General features: G+C 42.0%; 1 protein-coding gene across 1 annotated transcript in view; it reads right to left on the bottom strand.

Annotated features, from left to right (window-relative positions):
• Window positions 1-17,964, bottom strand: part of Ube2h (ubiquitin conjugating enzyme E2 H) — an 88,596-nt gene that overhangs the window by 12,688 nt on the left and 57,944 nt on the right. The window contains exons 4-5 of the mRNA XM_057780404.1: window positions 14,609-14,648; window positions 13,574-13,626 (exon numbers count right to left, since the gene is read on the bottom strand). Of these exons, the coding sequence (XP_057636387.1) occupies window positions 13,574-13,626; window positions 14,609-14,648 (93 nt within the window). The remainder of the gene's footprint in view (window positions 1-13,573; window positions 13,627-14,608; window positions 14,649-17,964) is intronic.

Genomic DNA, 17,964 nt, shown 5'->3' with positions numbered 1-17,964 from the left:
ACCTGTAATGAGATCTGGTGCCCTCTTCTGGCCTGCAGGCATATATGCAGGCAGAAAACTGCATAACAAGTAAATAAATCTTAAAAAAGAAAAACAAGTAAGTAGATAAATAAATAAAATAAATAATGACAGACATCTTAGGAAAAATTCACAATGAACTCTGTAGCCCGGTCTGGCACCAAATTCCTAAATGTTGAGATTGTGAACATCCTTTCTCAGAATGAATTTCTTTTCTAGAATATTTTTTCGGAGTATTAGTTTAAAAAATCTTTAGAGGCTTTCTCATGCATGCTACAAGTCTGTATACACACACAGTCAGGGAATTCTAGTCCATGCACTGCTTGTCTCCAAAGTCCAAGCAGGAAGGAGTGGCTCATTGCCAAACATCTGTGTGTGCTGCAGAAGAGGCTCTAGCCGACAAGCCTTCCAGAGCCTTTTTTCCGTACTTGGGCAGGGAGGGCTGTCTCTGCCTCTAGAGCACTAGAGATTAAAAGGTGTGCGCCACATGTCTGGCTCCTGAACCCCTTTCATCACATTTTCCTGTATACTGTGGCCACTACCTCCTCCAGGAGAGGTATTCCAAAACACAGGCAAGACTATGGATCTATTTTAGAAGCATTGAGGGGCTGCCTCAGGAGAATACATAGGAATAACTATCACCAAATGCACTGTGGACATCTGGTTTTGTAAATTCCTTTAGACTGTACTACCTTCATCAAAAGAGATATTTGCTCCTCAATAATGAAAAGTGGATGAATGTAGTGATATTTTGTTTGTGATCTAATAAATAAAGTTTGTCTGAAGATCAGAGTACAGAGATAAGCCACTAATTAGCCATAGAGGCCAGGCAGTGGTGGTCCACATCTTTAATCCCAGCACTAGGGAGACAGAGGCAGACAGATCTCTGTAAGTTCAAGGTCTGGCTAAAAGAGAAACAGTGCTCACACAAAGGTAAGGCCAGCACTTGTGATGACACACCTTTAATCCTAGCACTAGGAAGGTAGAGACAGGAGCAATATGGCTGAGCAGGGAGACGAATATATGGTGAGAGGAGACAGACACTCAGATGCGGTCTGAGAATTCAGTCTAAGGATTTGTGGAGACAGGATCACCCTTCGGTCTGAAATCGAGGTAAGAGCTAGTGGCTGGCTGTTCTGCTTCCCTGATCTTCAACACTAACCCTTATATCTGGCTCTGGGTTTTTATTACTAACACGAATTATAATTTGTACTACAGAAAGCCTCAAGTCTACTCTTAGGCCCCCACTAACTTGCTCATTGATCTTCTAATTCTCTCCTCTCCGCACCTCAACTTCTTCACCTGTAAAGAGAGAAGTATAATACTGCTGTTCTTCATCAGGATGTTTCACACAGCACTAAAATAACTATAAAACACATTTCAGACTAAAGGACTAGCCTAAAATATTAATGTGAATGTGCCATCTCATTGGAGTACATTCTACAACAAAGAGAAATTCTGTTGTTTCTCTTTATAGCCCACCTCCACAGTAACACAGTCCCTCTAAACAAAACCACACCTAGCCAGGTGGTGATGGCCTATGCCTTTAATCGCAATACTTGGGGGGCAGAGGCCTCTGTGAGTTCAAGGCCAGTCTGGTCTACAAGAGCTAGTTCCAGGACAGGCTCCAAAGCTACAGAGAAACTGTCTCGAAAAAGCAACAAACACAGTAATTTTCAGATGATGGGGCTGGAGAGATGGCACAGCGATAAGAGCACTGGCTGCTCTTCCAGAGGTCCTGAGTTCAATTCCCAGCTCCCACATGGTGGCTCACAACCATCTGTAATGAGATCTGACGCCCTCTTCTGGTGTGCATGAGGACAGAGCATTTTTGTACATAAAATGCATAAATAAATAAACAAACCCCACACCTACTCCAACAAGGCCACACCTCCTAATAGTGTCACTCTCTTTGGGGGCCATTTTCTTTCAAATCACAACTACTACTACTACTTATTATTATTATTATTATTATTATTATTATTATTGACAGGGTCTCACTGTGTAGTCTTGGCTGTCCTGAAATTCACTACACATACCAGGCTTGGCCTTGAAATCAGAGACCCACTTGTCTCTGCTTCCCTAGTGCTTGAATTAAAGGAGTGCACACCATGGCTGGCCCATTAGTTACTTTGTTAGAGTTTATTTACTCGTATGACAGGTCTACCTGAGTATATGCACTGTTACATGAACACTGGGATTAGGTCTTCACGGTTCTACAGCAAGAAGCCTTAACCACTGAGCTACCTCTCTAGCCCTGCATCACTTACGTTTGCACAGGTCAGCCCACCATCTCAGATACCAGCCTAAAGGAGGCAAGATTTACTGGCACATGTTTACATCGAATGGCTGCTTGGCCCCATGGACTTTTGGACAGAACACGGCGGTACTGGGAGCAATGTACAGAGGAGGTTCTGTTGGTCAGGAGATAGCAACTAGCAGCCCGGTACTGGTCTAAGCTTTGACCTCCAGTGACGCACTTCCTCCAGCTAGAACCACCCAGACCACAACACCTCAGCAACCAGACAACCCTATACTGCAGAGAACTTGCACAGTTATGGGTGAGAAAAACTTGATAAGGGGGCTATAAAAGTAGCAGACATCCCCTGAAATAAAAGTTAGTAAAGTTAGTCGTCTGACTTAAAAACAAAGTAACATTCTCTAAAATAAATGTTGCTGGAGCAACCCACCACAGACCTACAGCACCTGTGCACCGCACTAATAGACTCTAACTGCTTCGTATCAGGACTGGGTCATGCTTCACAACTTAACTGCTAACAGATGAATTTCAAGAGTGTGCTAGAATTAGCTGGCTTTGGTGGCCCAAGCCTGTAAACTCAGAAGGAAGAGGCAGGAGGACTTTAAGTTCAAGGCCAGTCTGTGCTACACAGTGAGATCCTGCCTCAAAATAAAGAGCAAAAACCAGATACAGTTATAGGAGGTGTAGGAAAAGGAGGATTAAGACTGTGTGTAGATGAAATAGAAGATCTCTCATGAGTTACACATGTGCTCGTGTTTGCTGTGAAATCTGATGGACAGGGCTGGAGAGATGGCTCAGCGGTTAAGAGCATTGCCTGCTCTTCCAAAGGTCCTGAGTTCAATTCCCAGCAACCACATGGTGGCTTCACAACCATCTGTAATGGGGTCTGGTGCCCTCTTCTGGCCTGAAGACATACACACAGACAGAATGTTGTATACATAATAAATAAATAAATATTTAAAAAAAAAATCTGATGGACAGATTGTCTATGCAGATAAAACCTAAAGAAAGAAATTAGCAGAAATAATTTTTACATGGTATGTTTAGTGAATTTGACTTACTATTTTGGCTTTTCAGTATTTTGAGCTTAAAACAGCTTTGTTCTATAGGGCAATAGCAAAGATGTAGCGCCCTAAAATTTGAAGAACACTAACATGTTCTAAGTGTCAGGTCACCAACCTGAACATAGAAACCAATTGTATGAATGTATGCATATTATTTATTCACTTACATATTTATTGTGACATTGGAGATTGAACCCAGGGCTTTGCACACAATAAGTGTTTTCCCAATGAGAAACATCTCTAGTACACGGACCATTGTAAAAGCATTCTAGACTGAAAATGGTAGTGTATTTCTTTAATCTCAGTACTTGGAAGACAGAGGCACGTGGATGTCTTTGAGTCTGAGTCAACACTGGTTTATACAGTGAGCCTACTAATACTAGGCCAGTCAAGGTTCCATAGTAAGCCTCTGTCATAAAATTGGGGCTGAAGGGATGGTTCAGTGGTTAAGAGCACTGGCGGCTCTTCTCAAGGACCTGGGTTTGATTCCCAGCACCCACATGGTGGCTCACAAACTAACTGTCTGTACCTTCAGTTCCTGGGGATCTGGTGTCCTCTTCTGGCCTCAGAGGGCACTAGGCAAGCATGTGGTGCAAAGACATACTATAGGCAAAACATTCATCCATATAAAATAAAAATAAACTTTAAAATCAAAATAAAGCTATCTAAACTCATAAACCTATCAAATTCTTTACCGTTAATTGTTTAACTGTAGTTCCTTCCCCAGTGTACATAAACTGAGGCTGATCTAAAAAATGCATACTCCTATCTATCTCAGACGAGCGGCTGTAGAAGATAATGCTCACTGCCTAGTCAATCTCAAAACACTTCTCAACACACTGGGGTGGCTTTCAGGTCACTGTAGTTCAAACCTGACACAGCCTTGCTTATCTCACACTAAGAGCTATAATCAACCTTCCTGAAATGAAGGTTAGTTCATCTGTAATCAATCAGCCAATGGGATTACACTAAATTTGTTATTAAAACTTTTAACTACTAGGCAATAATTTAGTTGTTAAAGTAAGAAAAAAAAACCAGGCCTGATTGTTCCAGCACTTGGGAGGCAAAGGCAGGCGGATCTCTTGTGACTTTAAGGCCAGCCTGGTCTACAGAGCGAGTTCTAGGACACTTACAGCTACAGAGAAAGCCCATCTCGAAAAACAAAAACAAAGGAAAAAATTTTACCTATGTATCATAAACACGAAAAACAAATCAGGGCTACCTGTCTACATATTTAAGAACTAAAGTTGGACCCTGTAACTACAGAGCCAAGAAACAGGTCATCTTTGTGAGTCCTTTTTTTCCTGGCTCATGATCCACAACCCACAAAGCCTGGCTACTACATGGTCTAAAGCTTGCCCCCAGTGAATGTGGCATCTCTAATCTACTAAATTCTTCAATCCAACAACAGCTCTTATCATTTTCCTAAAATAACTGCTTTCTGGTCTACAAATATGACTTCCAAAGAGTTCCAACCCATAAAGAAGGCTGGTCATGGAGTTAGCTATATCCTGTCAAAGCCAGCAAATCCAAACCTCACAAACTTCTCCGTGTTAACAGGTGCCATTCTCTCATGTTCTGACAGGAAGCTGAGGCTACACATACATGGATGTAGCACTGAGTTCTCATGTCCACCAAGAATAAAGATACACACGCAAAGGAGGGCACGGCAGCGCACACTTTCTCTGTGAGTCATGACAGCCAGAGCTGTCTCACAGGGAAACCCTGTCTCGAAAACCAAAAATAAATAAATAAAGACAAACAGACAGACAGAAAGCCCACAGAAACCTGTCCATGCAGTCACACTAAAACATCTACAAACAGCTGGGCACGATGCTCAATGTGCCACCTAAGCACTTGAGAGGCAGGAGGACTGCTGTATTATTATTCAAACCCCTTCAAACAAAAACAGAATCTAGAAAGAACAGGCAGGAGCAACAAAGCATTATTAGTTATTTTCAGGCAATGTTTTGCTACTTAAATAAGACTCACCTAGAATTTGCAATCTTTCTGCCCTGGCTGCCCAACTGTTATGATTACAAATTTGGTCTGTTAGCACACCTCATAAAAGGGTTTACCTGTTTCTGTTTGTTTTTTTTGTGTGCAGGGCATCAAATCCAAAGCCTTATGCATAGTTGGCAGAGGCCTCTACCACTGAGCTACATAACTCAACAAAGCATAACTGACATAATTATCTTTAGACAGAATATGAATTTGAAAAGTATCTGAAAAGAGCTAACTACTTAGAAATCTGCTCTCCCCCATGCCTGATGAAATCACCTTGGTGTCTCTTGCCTAGTCCCCAAGACACTCCTTCTCTCACGGCCAATCCTAAGCATTTATTACAGCGTCCAGGTGACTCTGGGGAAGCTAACAGTCAATGCTGATTTTCAGTTTCAATAAAAGCTTGTTCCAGGTTAGCAACTCCCAGGGTAAGAACTGTAAAAGGCCCGATTCTATAAGAAAGCAGTCTTTCACCCCGCTTGTCCACAACTTGATCCATAATATAATTTATCAGATAGAGCAGTGCAATGAAGGGGGCAAGGGTCAAACTCACCCAGACTAAAGCTGTACTGCACTTAAGAAGTCTTGGCCTCAGGAGTGGGGAGTGATAGGGGAAGTACACAAAGAATATATTTTAAAGAAAATTTATAAATTAATAAACAGAAGGTGTGGTGGTTTGAACGGACAGCTCCGATTAGGAGGTGTGACCAGCCTCATTGGAGTAGGTGTGGTCTTGTTTGGAAGAAGTGTATGACTGTCTGTGGATGTGGTCTTTGATGTCTCATATATGCTCAAGCCACGCCCAATGAGTCAGTTTTCATCCTGTTGCCTGAAAATCATGATGTAGGGACACCTGGCTACTTCTTCAGCACCATGTATGCCTGCACACCACCATGTCCCACCACGATGATAATGGACTGAATCTCTGAACTATAAACCAGCCCCAATCAAATGTTTTCCTCTGTAAGAGTTGCCATGGTCACAATGTCTAGTCACAGCACTACAAACCCTAAGACAAAAGCAGAGCTTTAAAAGAGGACAAGGTTACAGGGGACTGAGCCACAGCTCAATGGCTAAGAGCACTCACGCTCACTGACTGCGAAGTGACAAGAGCTCAGTTCCCAGGATCTACACTGGGGAGCCCACAGCTTCCTGTAACTCAGCTCCAGGGATGTGATGCCCTCTCTTCTGGCTACAAGTCTGCAGTAGGAGGCCCCAAAATAATCACAAAGAAACCATATTATTTGCAATACTCTTTGGCCAATAGCTTAAGCGTATTTGTGGCTAACTCTTAAGTCCTAAACTATCCCATCCCCATTCATCTGTGTATTGCCACATGGCTGTGACTAATTACTGGCAAGATTCCTACTGGTGTCTGTCTCTGGCGGGGCTACCTGATTTCTGTCCACTCCACCATTCTTTCTCCCAGCATTCAGTTTAGTTTTCCCTGCCTACCTCTACTCTACCCTATCAGGCCAAGCCATTTTATTAACCAATGGTATTCACAGCAAACAGAGGGGAATCCCACATCACATGTATGCATATATGAAGACACAAGAATACCCATAAACAAATAAAAAAATTAAACAAACAAAAAATTTAAAATCAATCCATGGCTTAATGAACTTTACCCATCATTTATTTCTTTGGAGATTTATTATTCTATTTATATACATGCATATTTCTGTGTGAATGATTGCTGCCTTGGAATGGGTACCCCCAGAGGCCAGGAGGAGGAGTCAGATCCTGCCTTAGTTGGGGTTTCTATTGCTGTGATAAAACATGACCAATCCCAATCCATCATGAAGGGAAGTTGAGGCAAGAATCCCAAGAACTGAAGCAGATACCAGGAGGAACACTGCTTAGCTTGCTCAGTGTGCTGTGCCCTCTTACATCAGTCATTTTTTTTCTCCCCCTAAGACAAGGTTTCTCTGTGTAGCCCTGGCTCTCCTCACAGAGAGATCTAACTGCCTCTGCCTCCCAAGTGCTGGGATTAAAGGTGTGTCCCACTATGCCTGGCTCTACATCAATCAACCATTAACCAAGAAAATGCCTGCAAAAGGTGGTGGGTGAAAAGGGTGGTGGCGCACACCTTTAGTCCCAGCACTCAGGAGGCAGAGACAGACAGATCTCCGAGTTCGAGGCCAGCCTGGTCTACAGAGGGAGTTCCAGGATAGCTAAGGTTACACAGAAACACTGACTCAACAAACCAAAACATCAAAACAAACAAACACCTAAGGTTCATCTCATGGAAGCATTTCCTTAGAGCTGGTCTTATAAGGTAGCCTGTAAGGTACCTGATGTGGATACTATAAACAAACTCTGGGTGTACACCAAGTGAGCATAGCTGGTGAGCCATCCCTCTCCAGACTCGCCATCAATTCTTAAACTTCATCTGTCTTTGACCCTGGGCTGCAGTGTAAGTTTCCCAGTGCTTTCCTCACGGCTGCCTACAAGGGCAGGAAGGGATGTAAGAAAAGGTGCTGCTGTGCTACCAGCCAAGGCATCCACTATTTCCCTTAATGTTATTAAGAGCACATCAGATAACCACCAGATAGAGACTTCAAACTGGTGACATCATCGTTACAGAAGTAACCATATTACCCACTGTAACTAATTCTCTTGCAATATTAAGTAATATAAAATCACTCGGTGATTAAATTATGATCATTCCAATTTGGAACTTCTGAACCAACAAGCTTCGTGTGTGCTTGGCAAAGAGACACGAAAACAGAACCAATGTGCCAATCACATAGGCTACCAGTAATTGGCTTTATTTGGCAAAGGGGATGAAGGACTAAATTTACTGCTAGCATGAAAAGTGCTTAATATTATGCTATAGCAAGTACAGATCTTCAGCTTCAGCTGGAACTGCTATTCTAAACACACTTGTGCCCAGTGAACTGGACATGCCCCTGGCACACTGAATAGCAGCCGCCTTTCTGCCAGTTTCCTCCCTGCTTCTCTCCATGGTACTCAGAAGTAAGTGCTGTAACAAGTTTTGAGTCCAGGCTAGCCCTTTGCTTTTCAGTGGTGTACTCATGCTAACAAGCCATCTTTCCCTCACTATTTAGTCTTCTATTAGAAGAATTTTTGGAGTCTTTGTACTAACACTTTCTTTTTCTTTTTTTGAGACAGGGTTTCTCTGTGTAGCTTTAGCTATCCTGGAACTCACTTTGCAGATCAGGCTAGGCCAAACTCAAGAGAGATCTATCTATGACACCCACTCCCCCGCCTTCCCAAGTGCTGAGATTAAAGGTGAGCGCCACACCACTGCCTGCTACAACCCTCTTAAGAATTACCTCCGGAGGTGGATTGACACACCAATTTTGTACTAACCCACGATGAGAGAGGCTTTATCAGACTGCAACAAAGGTTCAGTTCTCAAAGTCAGATAAATGCTAAAAACTCCCACAAAACCTTCATTGGTACTTGACCAACTCTACCAGTACCTGACACATGTTGGATTTTCCAGAGAGTTTTGTTTAGGGCAAACGTCAAAGCAATGTTCTCATGCTCATTTTACCTTTGACTACAGTCTTCAGTATTTGTTTTCCTGTACTTACCTGAAGTGTCAGAGTGGCCACACTCATGTTGTGTAACACTGTGTACTGTGGAAATGTACTTTCAATTCTCTTTGACCAACGTGGCTTAGCACTTGTTGCTTATTAAATACTTTGCAAGAAAATACAAGAACAAACACTAGCACTCTGCAGTGCGATGGAACTTTAGTCGCACTGGCTTCTACTCTTACTTTTTTTTTTTTTTTTAACAATCTTACAGCTTCTAACAGGAATTTAAAAATGCTGCAGCAACTGTGCAGACAGACGAAAGCACAGAACCGCATCAAGACCTGTACATCGAGGCTGGAGAGAGGACACAACGGGTAGAGTACTGGCTGCTCTTTCTGAGAACCCAGGTTCTGTTCTCAGCACCTGCAGGGTGCCTCACAACTGTCTGTTAACTCCGGTTCCAGGAGATCTGACACCTTCTTTTGATCTCTGCAGGCACTGCACACACACAGTGCAGACACATACATGTAGGCCAAACACCCATACATATAACATAAATCTCAAATTCTTTAAAAGTTGTACAAAGCACTGCTCAAATGACCATCACCAGATAAATATATCAATAAAATGATATTTAGTCATGAAAAGATTCTGATACACATAACAGGGATGAGCCTTCTAAAACTATGCAAACTGAATGGAGTCATCACAAAAAGGGCACATAGTTAAGGAATGTTCAGAGCAGGTAAATCTAGAAACATGAAAAGTAGACAGTGGTTCTCGAGGGCTGTGACGCTCGTGCGTGTGTGCGTGTGTGTAGCCAACATGCATCTTTCTACTGGGGATGGTGGTGATAGCTTGCATATAACTGATAAGGTTTTCTGGACAGTTGTATAGAAGTTAGTGAAACTGGGCTGGAGAGATGGCTCAGCGGTTAAGAGCATTGCCTGCTCTTCCAAAGGTCCTGAGTTCAATTCCCAGCAACCACATGGTGGCTCACAACCATCTGTAATGAGGTCTGGTGCCCTCTTCTGGCCTGTAGGCATACACACAGACAGAACATTGTATACATAATAAATAAATAAATATTAAAAAAAAAAAAAGTTAGTGAAACTGAATCTATCTTACTTGAGTGTAACTGGAACCCAGCTGTCATTTTTGCTACACACATTTCTTAAATGTGAATGTACTATCTATCCACACATACATATATGTACGCACACACACACTCAAAATCACCCTTGGAGTGTGTGCGCTCTGGTTGCCTCATCTTTTTAGTTTAAAAAATAGTTGAAACTTACTGTACAGCAGGCACTGTTATAGGAGCATGTGTGTAAAAATACCACACAAGTTCCTCCCTTATTATTCCGCTTCTTACAACTGTGGACATTGACCCCGTATGGAAGGAGGAGATGAAAAAACATAAATCTTTTGGACAAAGCAACAACCAAAATCAAACATATAATGAATCCAAAGATCTCAGCAGTACGAGTCTGTGCTGCATTGTGAACTTGACTGCAGCCCTGGTTCTCAACACGGATGTGCATTCTGCACCGCATATGCCATGATGCTATACCACGTCAATGAATGCTGCCTCAACTGTCGTGTTTTTATTATGAAAGTTTTCTGCTCTTACACAAAGAAAAGGCTTAAGGAGGGGGCTGGAGTGATGGTTCAGCGGTTAAGAGCACTGACTGTTCTTCCAGAGGACCCGGGTTCAATTCCCAGCACCCACATGATAGCTAATAATTGTCTGTAACTCCAGTTTCTGGGGATCTGATACCTTCATACCAATCCACATAAAATAAAGTTAAATAAATTATAAAAAAAGGGGCTTAAGGACAAAAAATACTGTTAATATTTCTATCATTTTTCCTCTGCATATAAGTATCAAGCTGGAAGTTCTAACATCTTTTGAAATGTTCCTAAACATATCTGTCATCTTGTATTATATATTAATCAAGGTAGCCCTTTCAGTATTGACCATTATCAATCAACTCTGAAAAACAATCAAGATACTTTATACTTAGTAGTATTAAATACTCAGCCAATATTTAATTATTTAAAAATACACAATTCATCAATTTCCATTAGCATGCAAGTTTGCTTTCATTGTTAATAAATGGTAAAATCATATGCACACCAAAAAATTGTTTTAAAATAAATGCCTTTGTGGTTTGTTACTAGTAGATGTTTAATTTGTATATGTGTTGTATATGCCTATATATCCAGGGTCAAAAGATATTTCTTAGGCTAGGGGATAGAAAAATAATAGTTAATTGTTATAATAAATAATAATGATGATGATGACAATAATAATAATAGTTAACCAGTGGCAGCTCTTGTAGCGGCCCTGGGCTTGGTTCAGCACCTACATGACTGCTTCAAGTCTGGCTTCCATAGGCTCTGAGCACAAAGGCAGTACATAAGCTTACCCTTAAACATAAAAAAGAAATCTTTAAGATCAGATGACTATTTTGTGAATCTTTCTTAAAAGACCCAATTTGTAAACTAAGTTTTTCTTGAGCTAAAGGGGGTTGCAAACGGACAACATTTACGAAGTCCTGCTCTAATGGAGCTTACATCCAGTAGCTCAATAACAAAATCAAAACAAAGGCTATATGATGAGCTGCCTAGGAAGGGAGGCATCTGAGAAACCAGTGCCCGAGGTTGAGAAAAGGACAGAATTCAAGAGAAAATACTTTTTGATGTATGATCAGGAAGAAAGGGATGAACCATGGGCTTCTGGCAACTAACCATTCTTTCCTGTTCCCCTCCAGCTCCTCCCACAGAACCCCTCCTTGCTTGTCTTCTCAAGTCTTTTCTTTTGAGAAAAAGTCTCTCGCCTGGGCGGACTTCAACCTTAGCTCTGGGACTAAAGGTGTGCACCTCCATTCGCAGCTCTCCCAAGTCTTTAAGGAAACCGTCTCTGACAATGCAGCTTCAAGTGACCTTTCCCTTCTCTTCTTGTGCCTCTAGCGACTCTCAGCTGTTAGTCATTCTTCTAACCCTTTTTAGGGAGAGGCATAGTGATGACTAAAAGTTCCAGGACTTAAAAACAAATCAGACACACACCCAACAGTCCCTAAGGTAGATAACAATCTAGGAGATCAAAAAAATCAATAGGTACACACAAAAACAAAATCAAGTCAAAGTGGGATGGATGCAAGAACAGTAAGATGAACTCTGAGATTACTAACAAGAGAAACAGTGCAGGAAAGGTTCATGTGGTAGGAATACCAGAGGGGGGGGTGTCTAATTACGACTGTGGATCTAGACTTGTGGGTAAATATAAAACATTTATTTTGTTTTAGTATTACTGATTCACTTTAAATAGACTTTTAATTATTTCAGCTCCCCAAGCAGGTATCAAGCCAAGGGAACCAAAAGCTTGCTACTTATTCCTCCTGCCTTTGGGATATTCAACACAGCAGTTTCCAGACCTGACTCAGTCAGCTTTTAATTTGTTACAATGATCAGTCTTAACTTTCAGAACCCAGGGGTGACTAAGAGATCCTTGGAATGCCCACCACAGCATGGTTCAGAACACACCCACAGAAAGCCATTTGTATATGTCTGCACCTTAAATTCAGAATCTTATAAATTGCACTAATTCTTTTGTTTTTGTTTTTAATTTTCCAGGCAGTCTTCCTGTGTAGCCAGTAATGCCCTCAAATTTCTTCCTGCCTCGGCTTCCTAAGTGCTGGAGTTGTGGGTACGGGTCACAACACTTTTTAAATTTTAAATCTTTAAAATTACATCTATTTGATGCGAAGGTGGGGCAGTATATTCCCATGAATGCAGGTACCTGAGGCCAGAGGCAGCAGATCTCCCAGAGCTGAAGTTACAGGCAACTGCCAGCAGCTTGACATGGGTACAGGATACTGAACTCGACTCCTAAGCAAGAGTGGCTTGTTAACCATTCTTTGTTGTTGTGGGTTTCTTTTTTTTTTTTTTTTTTTTTTAGCTTTTTCAAGACAGGGTTTCTCTGTGGTTTTGGAGCCTGTCCTGGAACTAGCTCTTGTAGACCAGGCTGGTCTCGAACTCACAGAGATCCAACTGCCTCTGCCTCCCAGGTGCTGGGATTAAAGGCGTGCGCCACCACTGCCCGGCTTGGAACTAGCTCTTGTAGACCAGGCTGGCCTCGAACTCACAGAGATCCGCCTGCCTCTGCCTCCTGAGTGCTGGGATTAAAAGCGTGCACCATTGTTGCCTGGCATTCTTGAGCCATCTCTTCAGCCCTTCATTAACTTATTTTAAATTTGCATCACTAAACTGAAGCTTGTGCTTCAGACTGTCTTTTTCCATTTTCATGGGTGTCTGTGTATGGTGTGCACATGTTCTTCCTACTTTAGTCACTGAGGCAGGTCTCTCAATCAAACCAGAGGTTCCCAAGTCGCTGGCCAACTTGCACAGGGAATCCTGTCTTTGACTTGAGAGGCTATAGTTACAGACAGGCCCATGCCCACCTGGCATTTGCCTGAGTTCTGGGATCCAGATTCCAGTCCTCATGTTTGTGCTGCAAACACACTTTTAACCACTAAGCCATTTCCCTAACCATCCTCCATTTTTCCCCATTGAGTAAACCTTCCCACTCAGCCCCTCAAAATTCTTTCCCATTCCCAACAACATATTAGCCACTGAAGAAAAGCCAAACATTCTTTTGAGGCAATATGTCGCAGTATCTTCAAAAAATATTCCACGGCCAAACTCACCATAAAGAGCTGTCCAAGTTTGATTAATTACATCTAGACACACAGTTCCTGACCTGAAACAGATGGAAAAAATGGCACTTTTAAAAAATTAGAAATCTAGTGGCAAGTTTCTGGCAGCTAATTTTATCAAAAACACGCAGTAGCATCCTTTAAGATGTAGCAGGGGATGTGGAGATGAGAAAGAAGCACAGGTATTTACAGGCTCTTTTGTGCCTCGTTTACAACCAACAAGGAACAAGAGCAAGGATACGAAGAAAACACCTGAACCAGGTGTTGAGAATCAACCCAGGGAACAAGGACAGCTACACCCTGTATTCTGAGGGCAGAATTTCACTACACAGTCAAGTGTGTTCATATTCTGCGTCTTAGGAGTCCTAAAGGTAGCATATGAGCCTGACATTACTGCACTACAGATTAAAGTATTACATCATACTAACTTTCTGAATCTGCTTTCCTGGGGCGACCTAAGAGAACATCCTATCATTAGAATGGTGAATACATAAGGTATTAAAGATTAAGGGACACATAACCTACACATAAAAGGTTAACAAAAACTTCCTATGCAGTTGTTGAGACAAAAAAACTGAAGCATTAGAAGGAAAAGACAGACTACGATGGAATCTTTTAAAAAGTCATTAAGAAATAGATAATTGTGATTAACTAAAGTGAAACTCTCATCACTCATATTTGTCTCAGGGCTGCAAACAGTAAACCCATGTGTTGACAACAGGTTTTTGAGCTGGGTCTATACTTAAGGAATTGAGATATGGATTATCTCAGCTGAATACAAAAGAAATGAAAGGCCTAGTCATGAAAATGGAAAAAATGTGACAGTTCAATCAATAATTGTACTGGAACCTCAATGGTTCATATCCCTAGAACTCTACAGTTTAAGTGACCATTTATACAGTGATACCTCTTCATAAAACCCAAAGGATAACTGAGGGTTCTTTTATAACAGTGAACAAGAGATGACCTCTAATTAATCAACAACAGCTGCTGCTAACATTTAAACATTTTTAAATAGTTACTTACGCTTCATCAATGTTGGGATGGAAAATTTTATTCATGAATCCTGCAAAAAGAGATGCTCGTTAGCAGCACAAAGTATTCAGAGAACAGCGAATTTTAACTCGTCAGTACTGGAGACCATTCTAGGATCGGAAAAGATAGCAATACTCAGATTGTTACTTTTAGCTTAGGTCTCTGGCTGCTTAGTAAGACTATATCCACCCCAACTAACTAAAACACAAGAATCTAAAACAAGCTTTCTGTATAAGATAACCTTAACAGCCACTGTCTCTGGATTGTGGAGGAACATGCCAGAAGGGAATGTGTAGTGTTAGTGACATATAACTAGTGCCACAATGGCACTCAGAAACGTCACAGCACCCAGCTGCTGGGCTTCACTGGACGCCTGCGCTGGAGCTTCAGAAGCATATTTACAGGCATCGTTCTGCCACACAGCGACACCAACGAAGCTGCTCAAGTCAGAACATTGCCTCCAACCACAGAATGTCACAACAGAGGCCAGAGCAGCCCTTCTGGGTCTCTCTACTCAGTCAATTCTGATTAAAATACAGCAAGGACTTAAAACATTCTCTAAGATAGCTGACTCTGTCAGAGATTTAACTTTTAAAATTTATTCCTAGAGGAAAGTATAAACTTAAAACTTCGCTGTTTAAGTTCCAAGGAGGAATTTATTCATCTTACTTAAAATTAATGATGTAATCATTATACAAATGCAAACAACAATATCCTAAGCAGAAACTCACGGTCCCCAACTAGAACTGTGTTGCCCTATGCCACATTTCAAAAAGTTCCCCTCGGACGACCCTCACCATCACTTTAGGAACTCTTGTCCCTTTCCAAATACGCTTGTCAGCACCTACTAGTAGGCATTTAGTCAGGGAACTCTAGCAGCAGGCCAAAAGACAAGAAGTGCATGCTGGTGTACGGCATGGACACAACCAGAGAGCACGCGTGGCAAAAAGGTAGGGAAACAGACATGCAAACTCGGGAGACTCAGAACACCCCTCTAGTTACATAACAAGGACGACACAAAAGCACAGGCACTGCAGACTATGTTCTAGCCTTTACAAATAATAATCCCACTTTTTAATTCTTTTCTTTAGAACTTTTACATTTCAACAGTCTAAAGCTTTAGCTATTATTACAGCAAGAAAGTCCTATAATGCTTACATAATTTTGGTGCAAAAGGCTGCATCAATATTAATTTTTCATCACGAAAATTAGGATGTTTAAGAGATATCCCAAGCTAATAGGAGCGCTCAAGTCTTTTTTTTTTTAAATTGTTTTTATTGAGCTATATATTTTTCTCCACTCCCCCTCCACTTCCCTTATACCCTCTCCCATGGTCCCCATGCTCCCAATTTACTCAAGAGGTCCTGTCTTTTTCTACTTCCCATGTAGATTAGATCCATGTATGTCTTAGGGTCCTCTTTGTTGTCTAGATTCTCTGGGTTTGTAAATTTTAGCCTGGTTTTTCTTTGTGTTACGTCTAAAAACCACAGCGCTCATGTCTTAAAAGAAGAAAATTTCCTTGTAACCCTATGAAAATGCTAACAACACATATCCAGTTAAACTATGAGAATGCTGGGTGTTAACGCTGTAACGTCTGGCTCACACCTTTAATTCCAGCAACAGGGAGGTAGTGGCTGGAGGATCTCTGAGTTTGAGGCCAGCCTGGTCTATATTGTGAGGTTCTAGGTAGCTAGGATACACAGGCATCTTGGGGGCCGGAGGGGGGGTTGTGGGGATTCAAGAACTAAATAAAAACCCAGTCCAGAGATGATGGTGCACGACTTTAATCCCAGCACTTGGGACGCAGACACAGAAGATCTCGAGAGTTTGAGGCCAACCTGGTCAACAGAGCAAGTTCCAGGACAGCCAAGGGTACACAGAGAAACCCTGTATCAGGGGAAAAGAAAGAACTAAAAACCCGCCCTATGGATGGGGCTAAAGAAGTGCAGAATACTAAAGGACCTGGAATCCTACACAGTTCAGCATAATGAACTACATCAATGTGTCTGTCAGTTTGGACAGATCTAAAGTTACGTTTCATGGTGCCTTCTAAATATTCGTTTATACCCAGTTAGTGATGGTCTCAGCTTTCTCATGGGAACTTCCTTCAGTGGACAGTAGTTAATTCAAATGCCAATGCCGAGTGACCACTTGAACACTTGGGCCTAAATGGGACATATCAAATGCCTAGGACCTACCCCAAGGTTCAGAAACATGGAGGAAGAGGGGGCAGAAAGAATGTTAAGAGGTAGAGATGGCAAAGAGTGCTGTGGTAATGTGCTGTCTTCTGGGCACAAACTCACAGCAGCACGGCAGTAAGAACAGCCAACATTTCAGCAGGCAGAACTAGATCTGTGGGTATGCTTTGGGGGTGGGGGAAGGTCATGAAGGCATACTGGGAATTTCTGGAGAAGAATGGAAGGAAGGAGTGTGTTGGGTGGCTATGATCAAGATACAAGGTATGTATGTATGTGTGTGTGTGTATGTATGTATGTGTGTATATATATATATAAATTTGCCAAAGGATAAATTAAAAACACTCTTGCCGGGCGGTGGTGGCGCACGCCTTTAATCCCAGCACTTGGGAGGCAGAGGTAGGCGGATCTCTGTGAGTTCGAGACCAGCCTGGTCTACAAGAGCTAGTTCCAGGACAGGCTCCAAAGCCACAGAGAAACCCTATCTCGAAAAACCAAAAAAAAAAAAAAAAAAACACTCTTTAAACAAGGCGAAAACCACATAAAAGACTGATGTATTGATATTATAGTACTATTTAGATGATAACAAAGTAATACTCATGTTCTGTGCTTTAGGGAAAAATTCTAATGAACCACATAGATCAAAGTTGCAAAGGTATTTTAACTAGGCTACAAAGCTATCCAAACAGACTGGGGAGAGGATTAGCCCTGATTACCTGATCTGCTTGGGTTGTGCTACACACGATCATCAGAAGACAGAAGCAGGGTTTCAAGCCTGAGACCAGTGATTCCTTTCTTTAAAAAGAGAGGCGGAAGCCGGGCGGTGGTGGCGCACGCCTTTAATCCCAGCACTTGGGAGGCAGAGGCAGGCGGATCTCTGTGAGTTCGAGACCAGCCTGGTCTACAAGAGCTAGTTCCAGGACAGGCTCCAAAACCACAGAGAAACCCTGTCTCGAAAAAGCAAAAAAAAAAAAAAAAGAGAGAGGCGGAGCTGGAGAGATGGCTCAGGCTAAGAGCACTGGCTGCTCTTCCAAAGGTCCTGAGTTCAACTCCGAGTAACCACATGGTGGCTCACAACCATCTGCAATGAGATCTAGTGCCTTCTTCTGGCCTGCAGACAGAGACTGTATACATAATAAATAATTCGTTTAA

This window comes from Chionomys nivalis, chromosome 1, assembly GCF_950005125.1.
Source record: "Chionomys nivalis chromosome 1, mChiNiv1.1, whole genome shotgun sequence".
Lineage (NCBI taxonomy): Eukaryota > Metazoa > Chordata > Mammalia > Rodentia > Cricetidae > Chionomys > Chionomys nivalis.
This window is presented reverse-complemented; position numbering and strand designations above follow the sequence as displayed.